Here is a 20368-nt window from a genome sequence, read left to right as displayed (position 1 = left end):
TAATGCGAATTATAATTACATTGTTTTATATGTTTAAATTTGATATAAATTTTTAAATCAAAAAGTACAATTACATCTACGTCTAGGGATGACAATTTCACCCGCATCCGAAAGGTTCTGATCTGATCCGACCCGATCCGATCCGATCGGATTAGATTTTTTTTTTAAATTAGGTTATTGTCGAATTTTTTAAGGAATGAAGTCGGGTTCGGGTGGAGGGTGATAAAACTCTGACCCGAGGATAATAATATAATTTCCTTAAAATAATTAGCTGACCATATTCTCATATGTAATGGGGTAAGTGGGAGGTAGGGTAGTAGTAGGCTGCCCCCAACGCCAGGTTAAGAGCAGTTTCCGTGGAAGACATCCGTTATGAATTGCCCTTAGTAGGACTCGATCCCATGACCACAAGGTTAAGAACCTTGTGCTCTACCAACTGAGCTAGACGGGCAAGACTAATATAATTTCCTTAAAAAATGTTATTATATTTTAATTAAATCTTTAATTTATATCGGGTCGGGTTAGATCGAATTTTTACTCTAAAAATTGGGTAATGTCGGAGTTGGGTGGAGAATATATATTTTTTGAGCCTGGTCGGGTCGAATACATGATATAAAATTTTTGATTCATTCAAGCTCGGGTGGAGGATGCATATTTTCGGGTCGGTTTGATCAAATACCCGACCCGTTGCCATTGCCTATAATTACATAATAAAAGTTTTCAATAGAAGACTTAACTAGCGAAAGACATAAAGTATAGGGGCCTGTTTTATATTTGGACCTAGTTGTTTTATAAAATGTTCACATGAATAAAACTGGGGAATAACCGGAGGAAAAGAAAGAGGAAGGGAAAGGGTGGTTGAATAAGAGAAATACTTTTGTACGTCTCATCGTCTTTCTTCCTTTTCTCTTATTTGGCTCAACCATGTGTTTGCTTTCACCATCTTCTCCTTAGCAAAGAAGAGAAAGGGAAGACATCAAAGAAGAATAAACGAAAAACCCACACTTTTTTTTTTTTTTTGCAAATCTCTTGATGCATTTTTTTTTATAATTTTATTCTGGGTTGTAAGCTGTTGAAACAGTGAAGAAGAAGAAGAAGAAGAAGATGGTTGCAAACAGTTTTTATTTGTGGCAAAAAGATGCCTTCTTTTCTGCAGCAGAAGAGGTTCAAGAATCAGCTGATATGTATGTTTTTTTTCCCCTTTTAAAATTCAACTACCATGCCAATTTTCTGCTTGGGTTTTTGTTTTTGTTTTTGAATGTTTGGTTTAGTTTCGAATGATTGACTGTTAATTTCATATATATTTGATTAAAGGTCCCATCTTTTCGAGGAAGATTATATGCTTGATATCTGAAAACTTTATTGGAGATTTTGTAATGCTTAATGTCATTAATCAACTACATAAACTAGGGTCTTGCATATATAACAAGCTCAAGCTTGAAGCATTTTTGAAAACAAGTGCTTGAATTATTTTCATGGCTTCTGTTGTTTTCCAGAATGGAATCAGCATATAGGTTTTGGATCAAACAGAGGAGAGAAGGGCTAAAAACTGAAGATTCTGCTGAACTTTGTGGAGAACTGCAAACTGCTTTAGGTACTGCTAAATGGCAGGTATGTCTTCGCTACTTAAACTAATCGCATTTTAAGACATCTGTCATTCGGATTTCCGTCTTTGTTGGATGTGTGCTTTCGTGTGTGTCTGAGACGTATACACTTGATTTTAGGAGAATCATGTTTCCTTGTCCATGTGCTGATATATATTGGACATGGATACTTTTAGCATGAATGAAGAATTGTCGCATTTGCTAGATATCATTGCCTTTTACTCATTTATAGGAAGCTTACTCGTTTCGATATCTGCTCTATGTATTATGGATGTAAATTCAGTTAGAAGAGTTTGAGAGAGCAATACAGTTGAGCCATGGACATCGTAGCGATGATATTACAGCAACTAGGCACAAACAATTTATTACTGCTATCGAGAGTCAGGTTTCCCGTGTAGAAGCAGCTTTAAAAGAAGCATTTTCCGAGGAGGGGAAGCAACCCCTTCAGTGGGTTAATTTAGATGAAGAAGAATGTGATGATCTGGCAATCTTCCTTTCCAGAACTTCTCAGATATTGCAAGCATCTGCGAAGAACACTTATTTGGAGAATTGCCATAAGAGAAAGGACACAGATTCTAATTTCAATGCTACTTGTAATGGAGATACTTCTGAGGTGAAAACTTCCAAAGATTATAGTAAAGATGCTGAGTGTGTCATCGATGTAGAAGACGGTGAAACTTCTGGAAGGGCTGCTGACGTAAGTTGTGGACAAGAGAGAACAACTGGTGCAAGGAAAACATGGAGTTCACCAAATTTTGGTGCACTGAGAATTGTAATTGCTGATGAATATGATAATAGAAGCGAAATCAGGTCAGGCAATCAGTCCACACCTAAAGATAAAGATTCAAAGCTTTTCTTCAATAAGCAAAGGTGTGGAGATCTTCCTCGGGCCAAGGGTGCTTTTAATTTATTCTATCAGGTAAGAACCCGGGGGGGTTCATTTCCTTTATTTCTTTCTTATACCGTTTTTGTGCAATACTATATTTGTTGTATAAACAATACTCAGGGAACCTAATAAACGCAATATTGCAGTGCTCTGGCTGGGTTGGTGGGTTATCACGACATCTGCAAAGTCCAGTACACTTGCAGTTTAGTTACTCACTGCAACTTACACTTGCTTTATTGATAGCTATTTTTCTTATCGGTGAGTCATTTCTCCATTTCAATTCGAGGGTTTTGATAACGAAGTAGTCAAGGATTTTGTATGTTTTTGCAGAAAAAAATAGTATCGTTTGCAGAAAAATTTGCAGTTTAAACGATGACCAACTTAGTGTTCTTTATGTACATGTTTCTGCTTAAAGCCAATGTGAATTTTTAATGTAGTTTTGATACATGATAGTGTCAGTATGATCAAGCTGCAAGAACCAGGAATTCCGTGACACGATTATTGTTTATATCTCATTTTTTTTTGTTTTAGTTTAAATTATTGTTTATACCCTTTTGGATCATGTTTAGGATTTTGAATCGTTGATACGCCTTTTAACGGGACGGTAAGTTTGTAAATAATTCGAACGAGATAACATTTATTCATGATTTTGAACCACTGAAGGAATCTTTCTTATGCCCTTTTAACAATGTACTGCAGTGCCTTTTGTGCTTTATTCAAGTTGAGAGCTAGTGGTTGCTATGTGTTGTCAATCAAGACACAGAGGTAAATCTATCTCCTCTGAGTACAGTTAACTTTTTTTCTTCCTATTATACTCGGTGTAGCAACTGTATTTCATATTTGCAGTCTAGTCGAAATGCATCAAACACAAAAATAAATTAGAACAGCTTTGATCTTTTAATATCACTTGAGTGCACAATACCATCTTGTTGCTGGAAGAAATGCATCGTATCCACCACCAGGATAAATGCAACAGGACTGCAACATAAATCCTTGCTTTTAGGCATTCTACATAGGTTGGGGGTATCTTTTTGTATGACGGGACAGGGTTGAAATGGGGATCGGTGACACTTCGGAGTGGTATGCATTCTTGTTTCATATGACATGTCCCAAAAGGTTAAAGCCCGAGCTAGTTCTTAATTGTTTTTTCCTTTCAGGTGTTGATCGGTGACTTCGGGGTTGAAGATTGTGAGCTTGAATCTCTTGACCGGTTGTTTTCAAGATCTGGGTGAAACTCTGCTCTTGAGCTTTGCTCAGACAAAAAGGTTTTTGCTATTTCATTGATACACTGTAAATGCATTGGTCTTGCATGCATATAATATATTTGAAGGATCATTTGGTATCATAGGCAGCAGTCTCATAGTCATTGCCAATTGCCATGTGAGCTAAATCTCCACATGCTTAAATAAACATTACAATAAGAAGGATTGTCAACGGTGTAGCATTATCAACTTGACCCTACCCCCTACGTAAAGGATGCTTTCCCCTGCATTCACTACAAATTAATGCTTGAAAGGCTTGCTTCCGTCGTCATCATTCATCAATTCACCTTTTGATTTTTGTTCCATTTGAAATGTTTTTTCTCTTCAATGTCTATTGGTTTGGTGCTTTTTTTCCTTTGCTTTGAAGCTTGAACTTCCTTTGCTTTACGAAGGCGTTTATCCATTTCTTGGCACGATGTTCTATCACGGTCTTATCTAAGCTTGCATTGAATTTTGGGTTTTACTGTCGGCTCTTGATATCTTTAAGCTCCATCGCCCGTGGAAAACTTAATCGATCCGACCATGAAAATATACCACATTGGCTTAACCACCTTCTTAGGCGAAACCTCGGGTTGGTCGAAGCTCTTCGTCGACGTAACCCTCCTTCATGTTGAGACGGTTGAAGCTTATACTTCTGAGAACTCAAACAGCGGTTGATTCTAAGAGCTTTGTTGTTTCCGGTGGAGCTGATGGCATGTAACTCGGAGAACGACCGGAATCATTTTGCATGATGATTGTTTGTGTAAGGCATGGTTTTTTTTTACGCTTTCATTCTTCGAAAGGAAAACAAGTTTTCCATCGGAGATTATGTCGTTGGCTGGGCACATGTCGGAGCTGTTGTCATCGTCGTGAAAAGAATTCAAAGACAACTTCGGGAGATAATTTTCGAACAATATATATTTTTGTTATCAAGGGTAAGCAATTTATTTGAGGCAAAGGGATAAGCGAAGTCTTTGAAAAAAGTAATGTGACTCATTATTTTTTGTATTTTTTTTAAAATAATGTTATTCGTATTTTTTTTCTTAACGCGATCTTTCAACTTAAAAGAGAGTCTAATGTAGTCATTTGACCAATATTTTTTGCATTGACCAATATTTGTATAAATCATTCGTCATTAGTATGCTTTAAGTCGACAATTAGTTTCTGCAAAATTCATCTCCATGATTCTTTTTTTTTTCTCCTTCAACAATTGCTCATGCAATTGGAAATTGATTATTTCTGTCTCTAGCAATAGTCGCAAGCAGTATTACATTCGTAATAGATTGGAGAAAGCATCCATGTCAGTAGGAATTAACTAAGTCGTTAGTCAATGGTGGAAAATGTTAGTCAAAGAGTTATATTGGGTTCTTTTCTTGAGTTGAAATGTCACATTAAGAGAAAAAATAATACGAATGCCACATTAATTATTTTAAAGTACAGGGGCTTCATTTACCATTTTGTCATTATTTAATTATAAGCATGAACTAAACGAACTCATTGGTAAATAAATTGTTGTTATTCCTTGAAGTCTCAGGTTTAAACATCATGAATGTCAAATGTATGAGCATTCAATGTCAAATGGTTAAGAGTTATCTTTAGATAGATACTACCTTGTGGAATAGTATGAAATTTTAAAGGGTAAATTATATATTTAGTACCTAAACTATCAGTTTTGATATGTTTTAGTACCTCAATTTTTTTAAAATCATACTTAATATTTAGTTTTTATTTCTTTTTTAGTGTCGGCTATTAAGGGAAGTAGAGGGAGCGATTGAAATTCCTACTTTTTATAATCTTATTTTTTGCCTTTATAATTGAAGGACCTAATTTTTTATCTCACTTTTTCCATTTATGATTGAGACCTCTAATTTTTTCATTCCTACCTACTTTTTACATTTATAATTGAGGTTCCTAAATTTTTTAATTTCACTTTATAGCTTTATGATTGAGCCCTTATTTTTTTAAATCTCATTTTTACCTTTATAATTGATGTTCCTAATTTTTCCAATCTCACTTTCTAGCTTTGTAATTAAAACCTCTAATTTTTTTAGTATTGGGATAAATAATTAGCATGTAAAATAGAGGGTACATGGGCAATTTCAGCCCAATATTGTAGGTGGGCTAATCATTACCAATCCATTATGGTTGAGACGGATCTGTTCATTTTAGTACTCGACGTTTAAAATTTAGCACGTTTAATAAATAAATTATCAATTTTGGTCCATTTTAGTACCTAATTTTCAACTTTTTTTCAAAACTTAACTTTGAATTTTGAACATGGGTGCTAAAAGGAAACACGACTAGTTTTTAGGTATGATTTTGAAAATTTTGAAAGTTTAGGTATTAAAACTGAACTAAATTAATAGTCTGGGTACTAAATTCGTAATTTATCCAATTTTAAAATTTAATTTATATAATTTGTAAAAAAATAGTATAAAATTAATAGGATTAGTAACATCAAAACCTCAGCAAAATCTAGTGGACGAGCCGGGGTGCTTATTGGGCATGGCTAGAAATCATGTGGGCTCTGCCCGCGCAGGATCGAATCCTGCCTTCTACGTTTTCTTTCCCATTTTTGCGGCCTTCGTGTGGTGAATGCATGCAACTTTCTTCTTTTTGTTGCCTTCATATATTCGTTGTCAATTTCCAGAACAAGAGAAAATAATGCCAATATTCTAAACTATGAACTACTAATAATTAAGAAGGATTCATATTTCTTCTTTTTGTTCACTAAATAACTAACAGTTGATTAGCAACCGATCAAAAATTCTGCAATACTCGGCTTTAGGGATAGATCGAGTGAGTCTCCTGAAATTTTAAAATTATTATATACTTTAGATTTTTTTATGTATTTTCTATTTAAAATTTATTTTCGTCCTCCTGAAATTTTATAAGTTTAAGTTCGTCTCCCTAGAATTTCAAAAGTTCAAGTTCGCTCCCTGAACATAAAATCATGCATTCATCCATACTCTCGGCTTCTGCTACTACCACGATATTTTTGGAAAAAAACCACATCAAATTATTTGATTATATAAATGAATCAAAAAGTGTTAAAATTACCATCATATCCCTTAAAGAATTTAAATTCCCGCAATATTAAATAATTTTTTTCCTGATTATTTAGTTTTGTATCCTTAAAGTTATGATTATACGTTGCATAAATTTTAATATAGTTTTTATGTTCGTCTCTCTTAGTACAAAATTATGCATCTATTCCTCCAAAAAAAAACTAACTTCAAAATTAAAATTATATATTTCGAAAAATAAATAAATTAGAAACGACCGAATCAAATAAAATTTGACCAAATTGGCCAAAAACACATAGAACGCAACCTTATATACAATATGACAATGTGTTATAAGGGTAAAAAAAACTTTTAATCTCTAAAACTTTTTTATCCACAATAACCCCTAAATTTATTAGTGGATCGGTGAGTTTGAAATAATATTAAAAAAAGTATAAACTACATATATTTTATTTAAATTTAATGGTAACTATGAAATTTATAAATTATTAACAATAAAGCTATATTGTAATACTTTATTATTTTTAAACAATGAAAATATGACCGAACTTTAGAATTATTTTAAAATTAAATTCTAACCCGACCTATGGAACACATCTAGTGTTTGAGAAATGAAACTTCGATTTAGTGAAAATATTGAACTCAGAGTTCTGATATCTAATGTGAAGCACTCGAGGATCTATGTTGAAATCTGGGTGGGTACTTCCACATCCTGACATTCAATTTTTTTTCATGTTAATTGTTAATTTTATTAAAGATATTCACCTCAAAATTTAATTTTTTATGCTAATTATTAATTTTATTAAAGGTATTCATCCTAAAATTTATTTGTGTCCATTTCAGAATTCGAATTTCTTTATATTAATTGTTTATTTTACTAAAGGTGCCTACACTGAAATTTTATTTGTATCTGCCCATACGTAATTTTTTTTGTTATTAATACATATGTGCTCATACCCACTCTGAAAAATATTTCTGGATCCATCAATTAGAGGTGAGCGAATTCTTTTCTTTCAGACCTCATCGCCTTTGATTTGATGCGAACAATCCGGCTTTTCCCGTATTTTTCGCCCGAACAATCCGGCCTTGGCTTGTGTATATATATAATTTATACGTATATAGATAGAGAGAGCGAATTCTTTTCTTTCAGTATTTTCATGGTGTAAACATTCACCATACATCACGTAGATACCTGCCAGTAGTTTGCAGGTTTTTCACCATGCTCTCAGCCTTTGAGCTGTCTATACCTCCCTGAAATCAACAAAGTTTGGTGCATGAGATTACCGAAACAGGAAAAATTCCGGAAATCGTCCTCTTCCGGACCTTCCGGTATCGGAGTGGAAAGTGGTAAAGGTTGCAGTAACTTATTTTTAATCAAATTGCCTTGTAACATGGCAGCTGGTAATGTTGTTGATATCGGCAATCATAGTCCCGGGTTTATGTGTAATAAACATACCTGTTCTTGCAAAATAGTGTGTAGAGTACGATGCACATCTCTAGCCATGCCCTTGGCATCACCGCATACATATAGGTAACCTCCCTGAGAAATCATGTTCCAGATGTCCACGGCCTGGAAACGAGGCGGAAATATGCTTAGGGCTAGAAATTAAGGAACTGAAATGCCGGATTTGTAAAATAGAAAGAAAAACAAAAGTTCTATTCTGCAATTCATGACGGTAGGTGAAACATGTCCAGTACCTTCTCCATCATCTTGTGTTGCACATATTCCTTGGTAGGTCCCTCGCGTGAAAAGGCGACCACGAGCTCAGAAAGTGCACCACTGTCGACGAAGTTGTTGAGCTCGTCTTCATAAATGTAATCCTAGACAAAAGAAAACATGTACTGAATTAAAATTTGTAGTTTAATAACAAATGTATCCTCAAACCAATGGCGCCGGATATGCAAAACTTACCATTTTCCGATTCCTGCAGCCAAAGAACAATACAGATGGACCTAGATCAGCTCCAGCTTCTTTCAGGGCAAGTCTTTCCTGAAAAATAAAATATTAATAATTAGTTTATAGTATTCACTCAACGTGACAGCACTGAAAAGGTGATGGAACTTACCTGAAGGAATCCCCTGAAAGGAGCCAAGCCAGTACCAGGGCCAATCATAATAATCGGCAGTTTAGTGTCGGAAGGAAGTTTGAAGTTCGATTGCCTGACAAAAATAGGAGCCCAGCTGCAGTCATGGCTTTTCTCCAATGGCATGGAATTCTGAAAAGAAGGGGGCAAATGGGGATAAAGATTATATTAATACTATTATTAATCGAAAAAACGTGTTAAATACAACAGGGACGACAAGCATCAAAGCATGGCAACCAGGAATTAGATATCATTTATCTTATAAAAAATGTCATCCGAGTTTCCATCGACTTCAAAGGCTGCCTTCTCCCGACTATGTAGAAGAGAAAAAGGAAACATGGGGTACCTTCATCCAAGTCGAACAAACACCTTTGTGAATTCGACCTGTAGGTGTCTTCTCGTGAACCAATGCACAAGTTACATGAATTCTAGATGGTGCCATCCTGTAAAACATAATTATAGATGGTAAATATATCCACGTACATTTAAAAATATTATAGCTAGAACAAAAACATTAAATTGAAGATGGTGGAGTGTTCTTAAATGATATATCCATAATGCTACTGACTGAATCATCTATTACACATTTTCCCACCTTACTATTTAGAAGGAAAAGCTACTGGACAAATAGAAAGAAGAAAATAAAAGAGAATTACCTTGGTGAGGATGAGATGGAATAGTATCTAGGCTGCAACCGTGGGGCAACAGATGCAAAAAAGACGCCAAGTGGTGGCTTGGCTGAAGGAAATTCAGACATGACCTCAAGGAGGCTTCTCTGACTTGCAACCATCCATTGCGCATATTCATCCTGTAAAAATATCAGAAGGTACATCAGCTTACAAAATAAGCCTCAAACAGGGAACCAAGCTATAATATAAATTGACTCCTCAAACCTTTCCAGCAGGCGATGCAAGGTGTCTTAATCGAACAGCTTCAGTTGGATCAGATGCATGAGCAGCCAAAACAAGTAAGGCAGACTGGAGGTTATATGCATAAAAGAATTAGCTTCTTTATTCAAAGAAAATACAAAAGAGTTTATGATATAATGAGAAAGAAAAAATAATCTAACCTTTTTTGGTGAGCTCAAAAGATCAGCATATCGTGCCAGTGCTGTCCTTAGAGTGCAAGGTGGGAAAGGAGGAGGCAAAGAACTTCCACCAAGTGGAGTACCATCCTCTTTATCAGTATGAACAGAGAAATAGGTATCCGGTGATATCCCCAACAATCTCAATGCTTCCTCTACAACTTCGTCTAGATTCTCACAGTAAACACCAACATGATCACCTGTTTCATATCTGAAAAGGAAGACAATAGTAAGTAGGCAAAGTTATCTATGATGTTAAAAAGAAAATTTGAAATTACCAGCATTTGGCATCTAGTTTTAAAATGAGGATAAGAGAGGAGCAGAGATGGTCATAATTGCAATAACAAGAAGTTACCCACACAGTTACCAAAATATTTAGGAAAACAACTTACATAAGTCCAGTGCCAGCAATATCAAACTCAAGATGGGTGCAAGAACGATCAGATGCAGGAGTATGAAGCTCCTTCCTCACAGCCACATTAGACCTTTAAGTTAGAAACAATTAAAGATGTTAGGTTTCATCAAAGAAAAAAAACTAACAAATTGCACCAGGATATCTGAAAAAACTATTCTTGCATACTTGCATGGATGTTGAGCATCATAAATAGTGTGTCCATTTGCAGTGCTCCAGTTTTTATCCTGAATAGGTGCCTTCGTACGATCATAAAATACAACACGGTATTCCAAAACAGCAGCAGTGTATGGAGTAGAAACAGTTGTTGCATCATCTTCATCACGCAAAAGCTGATCTAACTCTGGCCACACCGATTCACGCCTGGAAGAGCAAGATGGGTTCAATAAAGGGTGAAGGTTAAAGAAGGAAAAACTTTTCATTCAAACAGAGCGGAGGTTCTTAATACCATGCAGTAAAGTCATCTTCAATGCATTGGTCATCATCTCCAAGACCCACAGGAACTAGGCGCTTTGCTCCTGCAAATATAAAGGATAATGTTAACCCATAGGTTCCTAAGTAGTGATAATTTGATTACAATATATATGAACCAACTATGCAACAAACTTCTACTGGATGGACCTAGATTTTATCCATCTGTATATTTCTGTTTGAACATTTGAATACATGCCAAGACTCACTTTATCTCACTGAAATCAGAATTTTCAAGGATTGAAAACAAAAGAAGAATCCATCTATATAAGCATGGGGAAGATAAAAGAAAAAATAAGAGCATACCCTGCTCAGCAAGGATGTCATCAACCACCTTTGCAACCTTGTTAAAATGTTCATACTGTCTGTTACCAAGGCCAAAAACTCCGTACTTCATGTTTTGAAGCCATTCTCCCAACTCTTTCCCTAAATATCCAAACACATTCAATATTCCAATAATAGCTAACTGAAAAAATTCTAGAATTACCATAATTTCGCTAATGAAAATAATTCGTTATCATCGTTGACTAACTACAATTAACATTTACCTCAGTGAACCATTTATGGAACCTAGCAGCATTATCGGTCGGTTCACCATCTCCATATCTACAAGTTCACCAAATTAAGCGAATCAGCAAAACAAGTTCTCAAAATATATGCATATAATGTACACATAAACACAGCAATACATAATATAAAAGTATAGTCATTAAAAAGAAAATGATTCAAAATAACTCACGTGGCTAAGAAGAAAAACGCCAAACTCTCTTTCTTCATCTTCTCCTCGTATTCATCATCATTAGCCGCATAGTCATCCTGTTAGTGTTTATAGCACAGCAAACAAGGCTCAACAGTTAAAATCGTCAATTCGAGTTCAAAAACTTAAACAACAAAAGAAACAACGAGCTCAGAATCAAACAGACCAAATCTACAACTTTAAACGTCGCCTTATCGTAGCGTGCTTTTGCCTCCTCAGCTAGAGCCTGAGTCACGATAAAAATCAAATCACGATCGAGAAAAATAAATCAACGAATAAAAAAATGATAGAAATTATGTATAAATGGAACCTTGGCGAAGCCTTCGGCAGTACCGGTTTGAGTACCGAAGAAGATGGTGACTTTCTGCTTGCCATCATCAACTTCAGCATCGAGATCTTTAACGATCAATGGCTTAGAAGGAACGATTTGTTTAGGTTCCTGAGAACCGGATCTACGCCAGACCAAAACGACGACGCAGCCGACGAGCACTGCAATGGAGGTAGTTAGAATCATGACGAGCTCTTTGTTCTCGAGAAGGATGGTGGCAATCTCGGCGGCGGAGGCGTTGGAAGGGTCCATTTTGGCCTTGATTAGCGCTGACATCAGATCGAGCGGCGAAACTTTCATGGAACCTGAAGGGGAAGAGGAAGGCTCCATTGCTGTTGTTGTTGAAGAATCTGAGGTTCCGTGAATGACGAATCAGAGGAGAAGGAGATCTTTGAATCTGTTTAATGCAAAGAGGAAATGGCGTTGTTGGGAGTTTGGTGGTAGTTGAGAGTTTGTGAGAGACTTGAAGGAGGATTAACAGGGGTGGCCATTGCCATTGGTCAAGCAGCGACAAAGCCAGTTTCTTTTGTTTAAAATATAACCTACGTTTATATCATTAATTATAGGATTAAATGCACGATGGCCCCCTAAATTATCGAGTTGTCCACAGTATTTTTTTGAGACGTTTTATCCTCGAAGTTTAAATTGTTATTTCATTTGCTTTAATCTGTTAACTTTAAAAAATATGTGGGTAAATTATATATTCAGTCACTCAATTAGTCATGCGATTCTAATTTAGCCAATTAACTATTTTTTAAAGAGTTAAATGGATCGCACGTTTTTAGACTATGACCCTCATTTTAAATTGTTTCATAAATTTTTTAATATTTTAATTATATCCCTAAAATATGAATCTCATTATAAATTGATTTGTATACTTTTAAACATTTTAAATTCTTCCCTAAAATATGATCATCATTTCAAATTGATCCCCAAACTTTTGAATACTCCAATAACAACCCCTAAAATATTCAAAACTTTGGGGTTGAAATTGGAATACTAAAAAATTAGGGACCAATTTAGAATAAGGGTCATAGTTTGAGGATGGATTTGGAATATTAAAAAGTTCAAGGATCGTTTTAAAATGAGAGTTATGGTTTAGAGATGAAATTGAAATATTTAAAAATTTAGAGAGTAATTTAAAATGATATTCATAGTCGAGTATGTGAGGTGCAATTGAACACCCTGTAAGTCCACCCTTTAATTACAGGGACTAATTTGAATTACAATAAGAGCTTGGATACCCTTTTAAAATAAGTCATAGTTTGGCGTTGTTGTATTAAAAGTGCTAGGGAGTTAAAGGGACTTAAATTGAAATTATCATTTGCATACCAACCTTTTTAATAATCATATTAACTTTTTCAAATATCTTTTAGAAAATTTATTTTCCATCGCAAAGTGCGTGGTCTAATATTTATATATTTACTGTTACATTCTTCGTGGTTTACTTTTATGCATTATATTATAATTAATTATTTTTAGTGTTAATTATACAATATTATGACTTTTATTTTAAAGTGATTTATAAACTTTTAAATATTATAATTTCATCCTCAAACTATGTATCTTCTTCTAAAATGGTCATTAAACTTTTGAACATTCCAACTTCATCCCTCAACTAACCCGTCCTATATTAATCCCCAAACTTTTGAATGTTAAAATTCCATCCCCATAATTTCGAATGATTTTCGGGGAGGTTATTAAAATGTCCAAAAGATTGGGAGCCAAATTAATATGAAGGCCATAATTTTGGGACAAACTTAGAATGTTCAAAAGTTTAGGGATATTTTAAAGTGATAGTCATCATTTGGGGATGAAATTAAAATATTTAAAAAATTAGAGATCAATTTAAAATGAGGGTGAATATGTGATGCACTTAACTCTTATTTTTATCTATCATAAAAACATAGTTAATTGTACTACACATCTCCAAATTATGACTCTCATTTTAAATTGATCCTGGAACTTTTGAGCATTCCAAATCCATCCTCAAACTATGACTTATTTTTCCTAAATTGGTCCCCAAACTTTTGAATGATTTTAGGGAGGCTATCGAGACATTCAAAACTTTAGGGATCAATTTATAAGAAGGATTATAGTTGGGGGATGAATTCAGAATGTTCGAGAGTTTACGGACTATTTAAAATGATATTCATAATTTGGAGATGAAATTAAGATGTTTATAAGTCTAGAGGATAATTTAAAATGAGGATCACAATTTAAGGACCCATGAATGTAATTAACTCTTATTCTTATTGTCGTAGAAAATATCGAATTTAATAAAGAAAATGAAACCAACGCCTACCAAACAAGACTCTAGCCCACCAAACACCAAAGTTAACAATGGTTAAAATTAATGAATGAACCAATCAACGCGGCATTCACCAATTCATCATATTTTGAGTATATGGTATCTATGTATCATACTATTCATGTTATATAGATCTCTTTTAAGTTCCATTAATTAAAAACTATTTTTTTCACGAAGTAACGTACCTCGGTAGTCAAATAAATTGTTGTTGTTCCTAAAGATCACATGTTCGAGCATCAATGACTGCAGCAACAGGATAATTGAGCGTTCATTATCAAATGATCAAAGAATATTTATAATAGATATTCCTTTATAATCACCTTAACTTAATGAAAAATATAATATTTTTCCAACTTTACACCTCGTACGAAAATTAGCCTAACATTTATTAGATTAGTCATTTTGACTCCTATTATATATTTAGAACATTTTAACCCAAATAAAATATTAATTAATATTCAGTAGCCAATATAATCTTACAGGAGTATAATTAGATATGATCGTTGGCTAAAGACACACAATAATTAACCAATTATATGATAGATGGAACAATAGCCAATAATCACATTATAGTCCTATTGTTTTCATCCTACTCTCAAATTAACTTTTTATTTAAATGTTGAGTAAAGTACATAAATGATTCCCGACTATATAATATTGTTATATTGAGTCATTCGACTATTAAAAGTTATAAAATGGTCCCTGACTATAAGATGTTGATTTGTTGAACCCATTGCTATTAAAAGTTACAAAATAATCAACCGACTATTCGTTATGTTCCAAATTTGTCCATTTCCATTAAAAATTTAACGACAATCTAACTTGGATGTTAAATTGCTATATGATATACGATATTCGTTTGAGATTATGATAACAAATTTTAGCATATCTCAAACAACTTTTATATTACCATCCACCTCATACTGCTATCATTTTTTTAACGGAAAATGACGAATTTGGAACGTAATAAATAGTCGAATGACCATTTTGTAACTTTTAATAGTCGAGAGACTCAACAAAATAATATCCTATAGTTGAAATGACCATTTTGTAACTTTTGATAGTCAGAGGACTCAACAAAGCAACACCATATAATCAGGGGACCATTTGTCTACTTTACCCTTAAGTATAATATTTTGCAAAATGCTACCGCCTAAGGCATATACACGGCCTTATTAACTATAGGCTGTCCTTTTTGACCCAAATATTTGTGGAAACTATCTGACCCTAAACAAGCCCAAAGTTAAACTACTCCAAAACGCCGCCGTTGGACTTTTCTTCTCCGTTTTCGGTCAATAGTAAGAAAAGAACCGTCGCTTTTAATGCAGCCCGCCAATAAGACGATGCCGCGTAGACAAACCCTACTGCATTCGCGGGTTTTCTCGTAGTCAAAACCCTAATTTATTAATATTATTATTATAATACTTCATTCGACGACTCTCAAATTTGTTCTATTAAGCTTAAAAACTCAGGTCAAACGCCTTTCTTTCTTCTTTAATTGCTTCACGTCTGGTTTATTATTGTTTGTTCCTCTATTTTTTTTAATTACTGAGTTAAATATCGAATCGATTATAAGCTGAAATCTGGTAAATAGATTGGTTTTTGAGTAAAAAAATTAACGTGTTTGATTTTGAATTTAGATTATTGATTTATGTTTTTTGTCTTTCATTTTTGATATTGGAAAGAGAAGGGATTGAGTATCAGTGATGTTGGGCGCTTTGAGGAGAAAAGTTACGATGGAGGCTCATCGGCTTCGGTTATAGCTCTTAAATCTAATTTGTTTTTGAAATTGTAATTTATTTAACTAGAATACATGGATTTTATTGAATTTTTCTTCATTTCAGGTATTAGGGAAGTCATTGCAAGCGATTCGGCATGGTATTTCAACCTCTAGAGTTTCTGCCAATTCTGGAAAAGAGGTAAAATGATTAAGTTGAAAATGAATCGGATTTGCGAATTCATGCTTGTGGTTCATTTTTGAATTTTGATTGATCTTGATTCTATTTATTATGCAACTGACGTCGAAGATGCTTGATTGGCTTTTTTTCTCAGTAAAACGCTATAAAGTATAAAAGATGGTAAAGAAGTGCTGATCAACTTTGCTTTTTAATTTTTTGTGTATGAAGATCGAGTGGTGAAATTGAAATTGCAATTCAAGCTTAATTTTGAAGTTAAAAATCATCCATTCTGTCGTTATTTTGTTAATTATTGTTGTGTTGCAAATCTTCACTTATGGAAGCAAAGACTAAGCAGTAAAAGCCATGGTCCCGGTGTTTTCATTTTCTCAAAAATATATGTTGGACACCTATGCTGGACACATATTCAATGGTGGCCATGTGGGTATATGGTCCTTGAAGTATATGAAAAAGGTTTTAAAAAATTGAGCATACCTTACTGTACACATATTCATATATGGCATTCATCCCTGTATCCGAAAATGTAGAGTAAAAGCAACAATCAAATCGATGCTTTTGTGTTTTTTGATCATTTTGGATTTTTATCATCCGTTAGGAAATATTCCCACGAGATTTGAATTTCGTTTGTGTGAACAGATTCTGTTACTTCAGCCAAGAGGAATTGACCATGTCCGTAACTTCTCTCATCTCATTCTCCCGGGTAAATCTTTTGGGAAGTTTTGTTTTCATTTTGGCAAAATTTTGTTGGTTTCCTCAGTTATTGAATGAAAATCATTTCATGGATATTATAGGTTCTGTTGGTTTAACAAAGACAAGGTTAGTTTGTTCTAAACTTTCTAATGCACATAAATTGTAGGAATTTTACTGTTACTCATTATCTTTCCTTGAGACTGTGAGCATATGTGCTGACTACTGGATTAATCTGATGTTTCATGTCTAATTACTATATCTATCTTTAATAGAAGGTCCATTTTAATGCAAAGTAGTCCATCTCGTTCTTGTTTATCATGAAATTATGTTTGTTAGGGAAATTAGAAAAGGAAATATATGCATTAAAATTATTTTATGCTAACAGCTTTTCTTATGTGCAGGGATGTCATTTATAGCATTCCGTCAGAGACTATCATGCAAAAGTCATGCAGGGCCTTCTCTTCTGGAGATGGTAAGATATTGATTAATGTCCTTAGTAATATTTCGTTTTCCAAATCAGCATTTTCTCTTATTGTTTTCTTTTATAATATTATTAATACACGGGTGAGTTGTTTTGGTTAAGAATTTTCCATTAACATCTAAAATAATTTTATCAAGCCTATTTTACAGTTAGGAGTTGGGCCACCCGATAGGGATTGTCAAGAGGTACTAGATCAGACAACATGTGAAAATAAGAAAATAGTTTTAGTTCAGAAATTCGTATAAAAAATATCTCTTGGAAAATGTGAAGGCGATAGTATGAAAAGTTTTGGCTGTAATTTAGTTATATAGTTATTTGGAGTAGAACTTCTGTTCTACTGGACTCGCACCTTAGGCTTCTTTTTTGGCCTTTTTGGTGCCTTTTTAAATTGCATATGATGGGGAACAGGTTTATGCTTGAAAATAGCCGTGCATATATATTTTTTTATTTCGTTATCATTAAATTCTAAAATTTCTGACTTCTCATTTTATTTGTGAAGGGGATCTGGTTGATGCTGTTGTCCCTTTTATGGGAGAATCAATTAGTGATGGCACTTTGGCAACATTCTTGAAAAGTATGTTTTCGACTACTGTAATTTCCATTGATCACTCTGCCAATAGTTGTTTTCATTGTTGTAAGTGCTTGACTGTGGATATATGTGAATTGTATTTTTGAGAGCAGAACCTGGTGATTCAGTAGCAGCTGATGAACCAATTGCTCAAATAGAAACAGATAAGGTACTACTCTTAGCCTTTTATTCTAATTAAAAGATGTGGGTTTGTACTTTGTACCCTAATACTGCAGTTTTTATTCTCATCAGGTAACAATTGATGTTGTCAGCCCCCACGCTGGTGTGCTACAAGAGGTAATTTATTGACAAATTTGGATCTCTGTGTCGCTTAGCATGAATGCACATGTCTAGCTTGTTGGTCATTCCTAGGTTTCTCTTTTTTGAAAGTCATTCCTAGATTTCTACCTTCTCATTTGTGATCTGGGTTCTGAACTATAACCTTTTTCCAGTATGTAGCAAAGGAAGGAGATACTGTGGAACCAGGTACCAAGATTGCTATCATTTCAAAGTCTGCTGAAGGTGTAGCACCTGCTGCTGCTGCTGCAAATAAATCAGACAAGGCCGCTTCCAAGCTATCTTCTCCAGCTGAAACTGTAAAGGAGGAGAAGCCAAAAGCTAAGGCTGAAGCTTCCCCTGCTGTGGAGAAGCCTAAACCCCCTTCTACACCACCTCCAAAACGAACTGCTACGGAACCTGTACTTCCACCAAAAGAAAGGGAAAGAAGAGTAAGTCTTCCATTTTCTATTTACATCCAAATTGCACCTTTGATGAAACATTAGCATCATAGAAAAGAATCCTGAATGTATGACGTCATGTTACAGGTTCCTATGACAAGGCTTAGGAAACGGGTTGCTACTCGATTGAAAGATTCCCAGAATACTTTTGCTATGTTAACAACGTTCAATGAAGTTGACATGTGGGTTCATTTTCCCCACCTATTTTAGTTATCTGTATCAGGTGTTAGGCATGCTGACTGCCTGTGTTACTTGACTTTCTGGACCATTTCTGTCTTTACTTGGCTATTTGATTCCCTGTTTTTAATACAAATTTTCTGTGAATTTGGTGAAAGCATTTTATAAAGGCTAGTTGTCTATCTGTGATAAATCTGGCTCCATGGATTTGTTTTCTTTTCTTATTGACATGCTTCATATTGCAGGACCAACTTGATGAAGCTCCGATCTGATTACAAGGATGCTTTTGTTGAGAAACATGGTGTCAAGTTGGGATTTATGTCTGGATTTGTTAAAGTATGCAATGATATGTTCTTTAGATGCTCACATTCGCATTCATGACCTCCCTTCACAATAACTTTGCTTTCTCTTTTTTCCCTTACCATTTCCTCTATTTTTTTTTTTGGGTTTCAGGCTGCCGTTAGTGCACTTCAGCATCAGCCTATTGTAAATGCTGTAATCGATGGGGATGATATCATTTATAGAGATTATATAGATATCAGCATTGCTGTTGGTACTCCAAAGGTAATATTTTTTCTCGGTTGCCTTTGCTTTAACGTTCTTTTTGTTTGCTGAGCCTTCGAATAACTTGCTGAAACCTGGATTAGTGTTTCTCTCAACATTTTCTCCTGGCTAACTTCGGAAGAAATTTATAATGCTGTGGGCTCATACATGTAAAAATGTATCAAAACTAAAAATCTTTTGTGGAGTGAACGCATTTGTGAAAGTGAAAATGAGTAAATCCAATAGATTCAAAACTGTCCTTTTACTAGTAAAGGACATTATAGACTTGTTCAAGGTTTTTCTTCTCTTTACTCTTCTTGAAGTGCTCATCTCCAACACTTAAAATAGAGATATGAACCTTCTAGGTACCTACAAATATGCAATAAAAACTTAAAATCGGATGTACCTGTGTGGTGTCCGACACGTACAGGTCCGGGATGCCTTAAAAATTGTGATTCTTTTCTCATTTTGTTCCGCCTTTGATATTTTCTGCTAGGGGCTTGTCGTTCCGGTAGTTCGTGATGCTGGCAAGATGAATTTTGCTGAGATAGAGAAAACAATCAATGGCCTTGCAAAGAAAGCAACTGAAGGGACCATCTCAATTGATGAAATGGCTGGTGGTTCGTTTACGATATCCAACGGCGGTGTTTATGGTAGTCTATTGAGTACCCCCATTATCAACCCTCCTCAGGTTTGTGGTTACAAAGTAAACTGTTGGCATTTATTCGTGCTTGTATATCTACGAATACGGTGGCCGACACACTGTTCCAAGTTTCTCATTTTAGCTTTTGCTTGTGACCCGAACGAAAATCTTACATAACCTTTTTTTCTTTTGCAGTCGGCTATCTTGGGTATGCATTCAATCGTGTCCCGACCAATGGTTGTTGGAGGTAATGTTGTGCCAAGACCAATGATGTACATTAGGCTCCTACTCGATGTCTAAAAGGGGGCCTGAATAGCATATGCTGTGATAATTCTCATGCATGCAACTATCTAAACGGACTAATGAATAAAAGCCTGAAGTTTTGTAGGGTTTCGATTGTTGATTTTAA

The 20368-nt window shown here is 34.7% G+C and overlaps 2 protein-coding genes and 1 pseudogene across 2 annotated transcripts; 2 read left to right on the top strand and 1 right to left on the bottom strand.

Annotated features, from left to right (window-relative positions):
• The first annotated feature begins 969 nt into the window (after nt 1-969).
• LOC120172418 lies at nt 970-3219 on the top strand. The gene is made up of 5 exons (XM_039179874.1): nt 970-1184; nt 1497-1611; nt 1888-2523; nt 2637-2748; nt 3190-3219. Exons 1-5 carry the CDS (start codon nt 1105-1107, stop codon nt 3213-3215), a joined length of 969 nt encoding a protein of 322 aa, XP_039035805.1. The 5' UTR covers nt 970-1104; the 3' UTR covers nt 3216-3219.
• Nucleotides 3220-7755: 4536 nt separating this feature from the next.
• On the bottom strand, nt 7756-12345 carry LOC120172476 (NADPH--cytochrome P450 reductase 2-like). The gene is made up of 18 exons (XM_039179926.1): nt 12302-12345; nt 11876-12242; nt 11732-11791; nt 11548-11624; nt 11358-11414; nt 11115-11236; nt 10786-10855; nt 10506-10700; nt 10318-10410; nt 9911-10136; nt 9735-9818; nt 9498-9649; nt 9188-9284; nt 8824-8973; nt 8670-8747; nt 8456-8578; nt 8214-8327; nt 7756-8008 (listed from the first exon to the last, which is right to left on the bottom strand). The coding sequence occupies exons 2-18, from the start codon at nt 12221-12223 to the stop codon at nt 7928-7930; spliced, it is 2127 nt and encodes a 708-aa protein (XP_039035857.1). The 5' UTR covers nt 12224-12242; nt 12302-12345; the 3' UTR covers nt 7756-7927.
• Nucleotides 12346-15910: 3565 nt separating this feature from the next.
• On the top strand, nt 15911-20259 carry LOC120172539 (annotated as a pseudogene).
• The last annotated feature ends 109 nt before the right edge of the window (nt 20260-20368 follow it).

Source organism: Hibiscus syriacus, unplaced genomic scaffold, assembly GCF_006381635.1.
Source record: "Hibiscus syriacus cultivar Baekdansim isolate YM2019G1 unplaced genomic scaffold, ASM638163v2 tig00111851_pilon, whole genome shotgun sequence".
Classification (NCBI taxonomy): domain Eukaryota; kingdom Viridiplantae; phylum Streptophyta; class Magnoliopsida; order Malvales; family Malvaceae; genus Hibiscus; species Hibiscus syriacus.
This window is presented reverse-complemented; position numbering and strand designations above follow the sequence as displayed.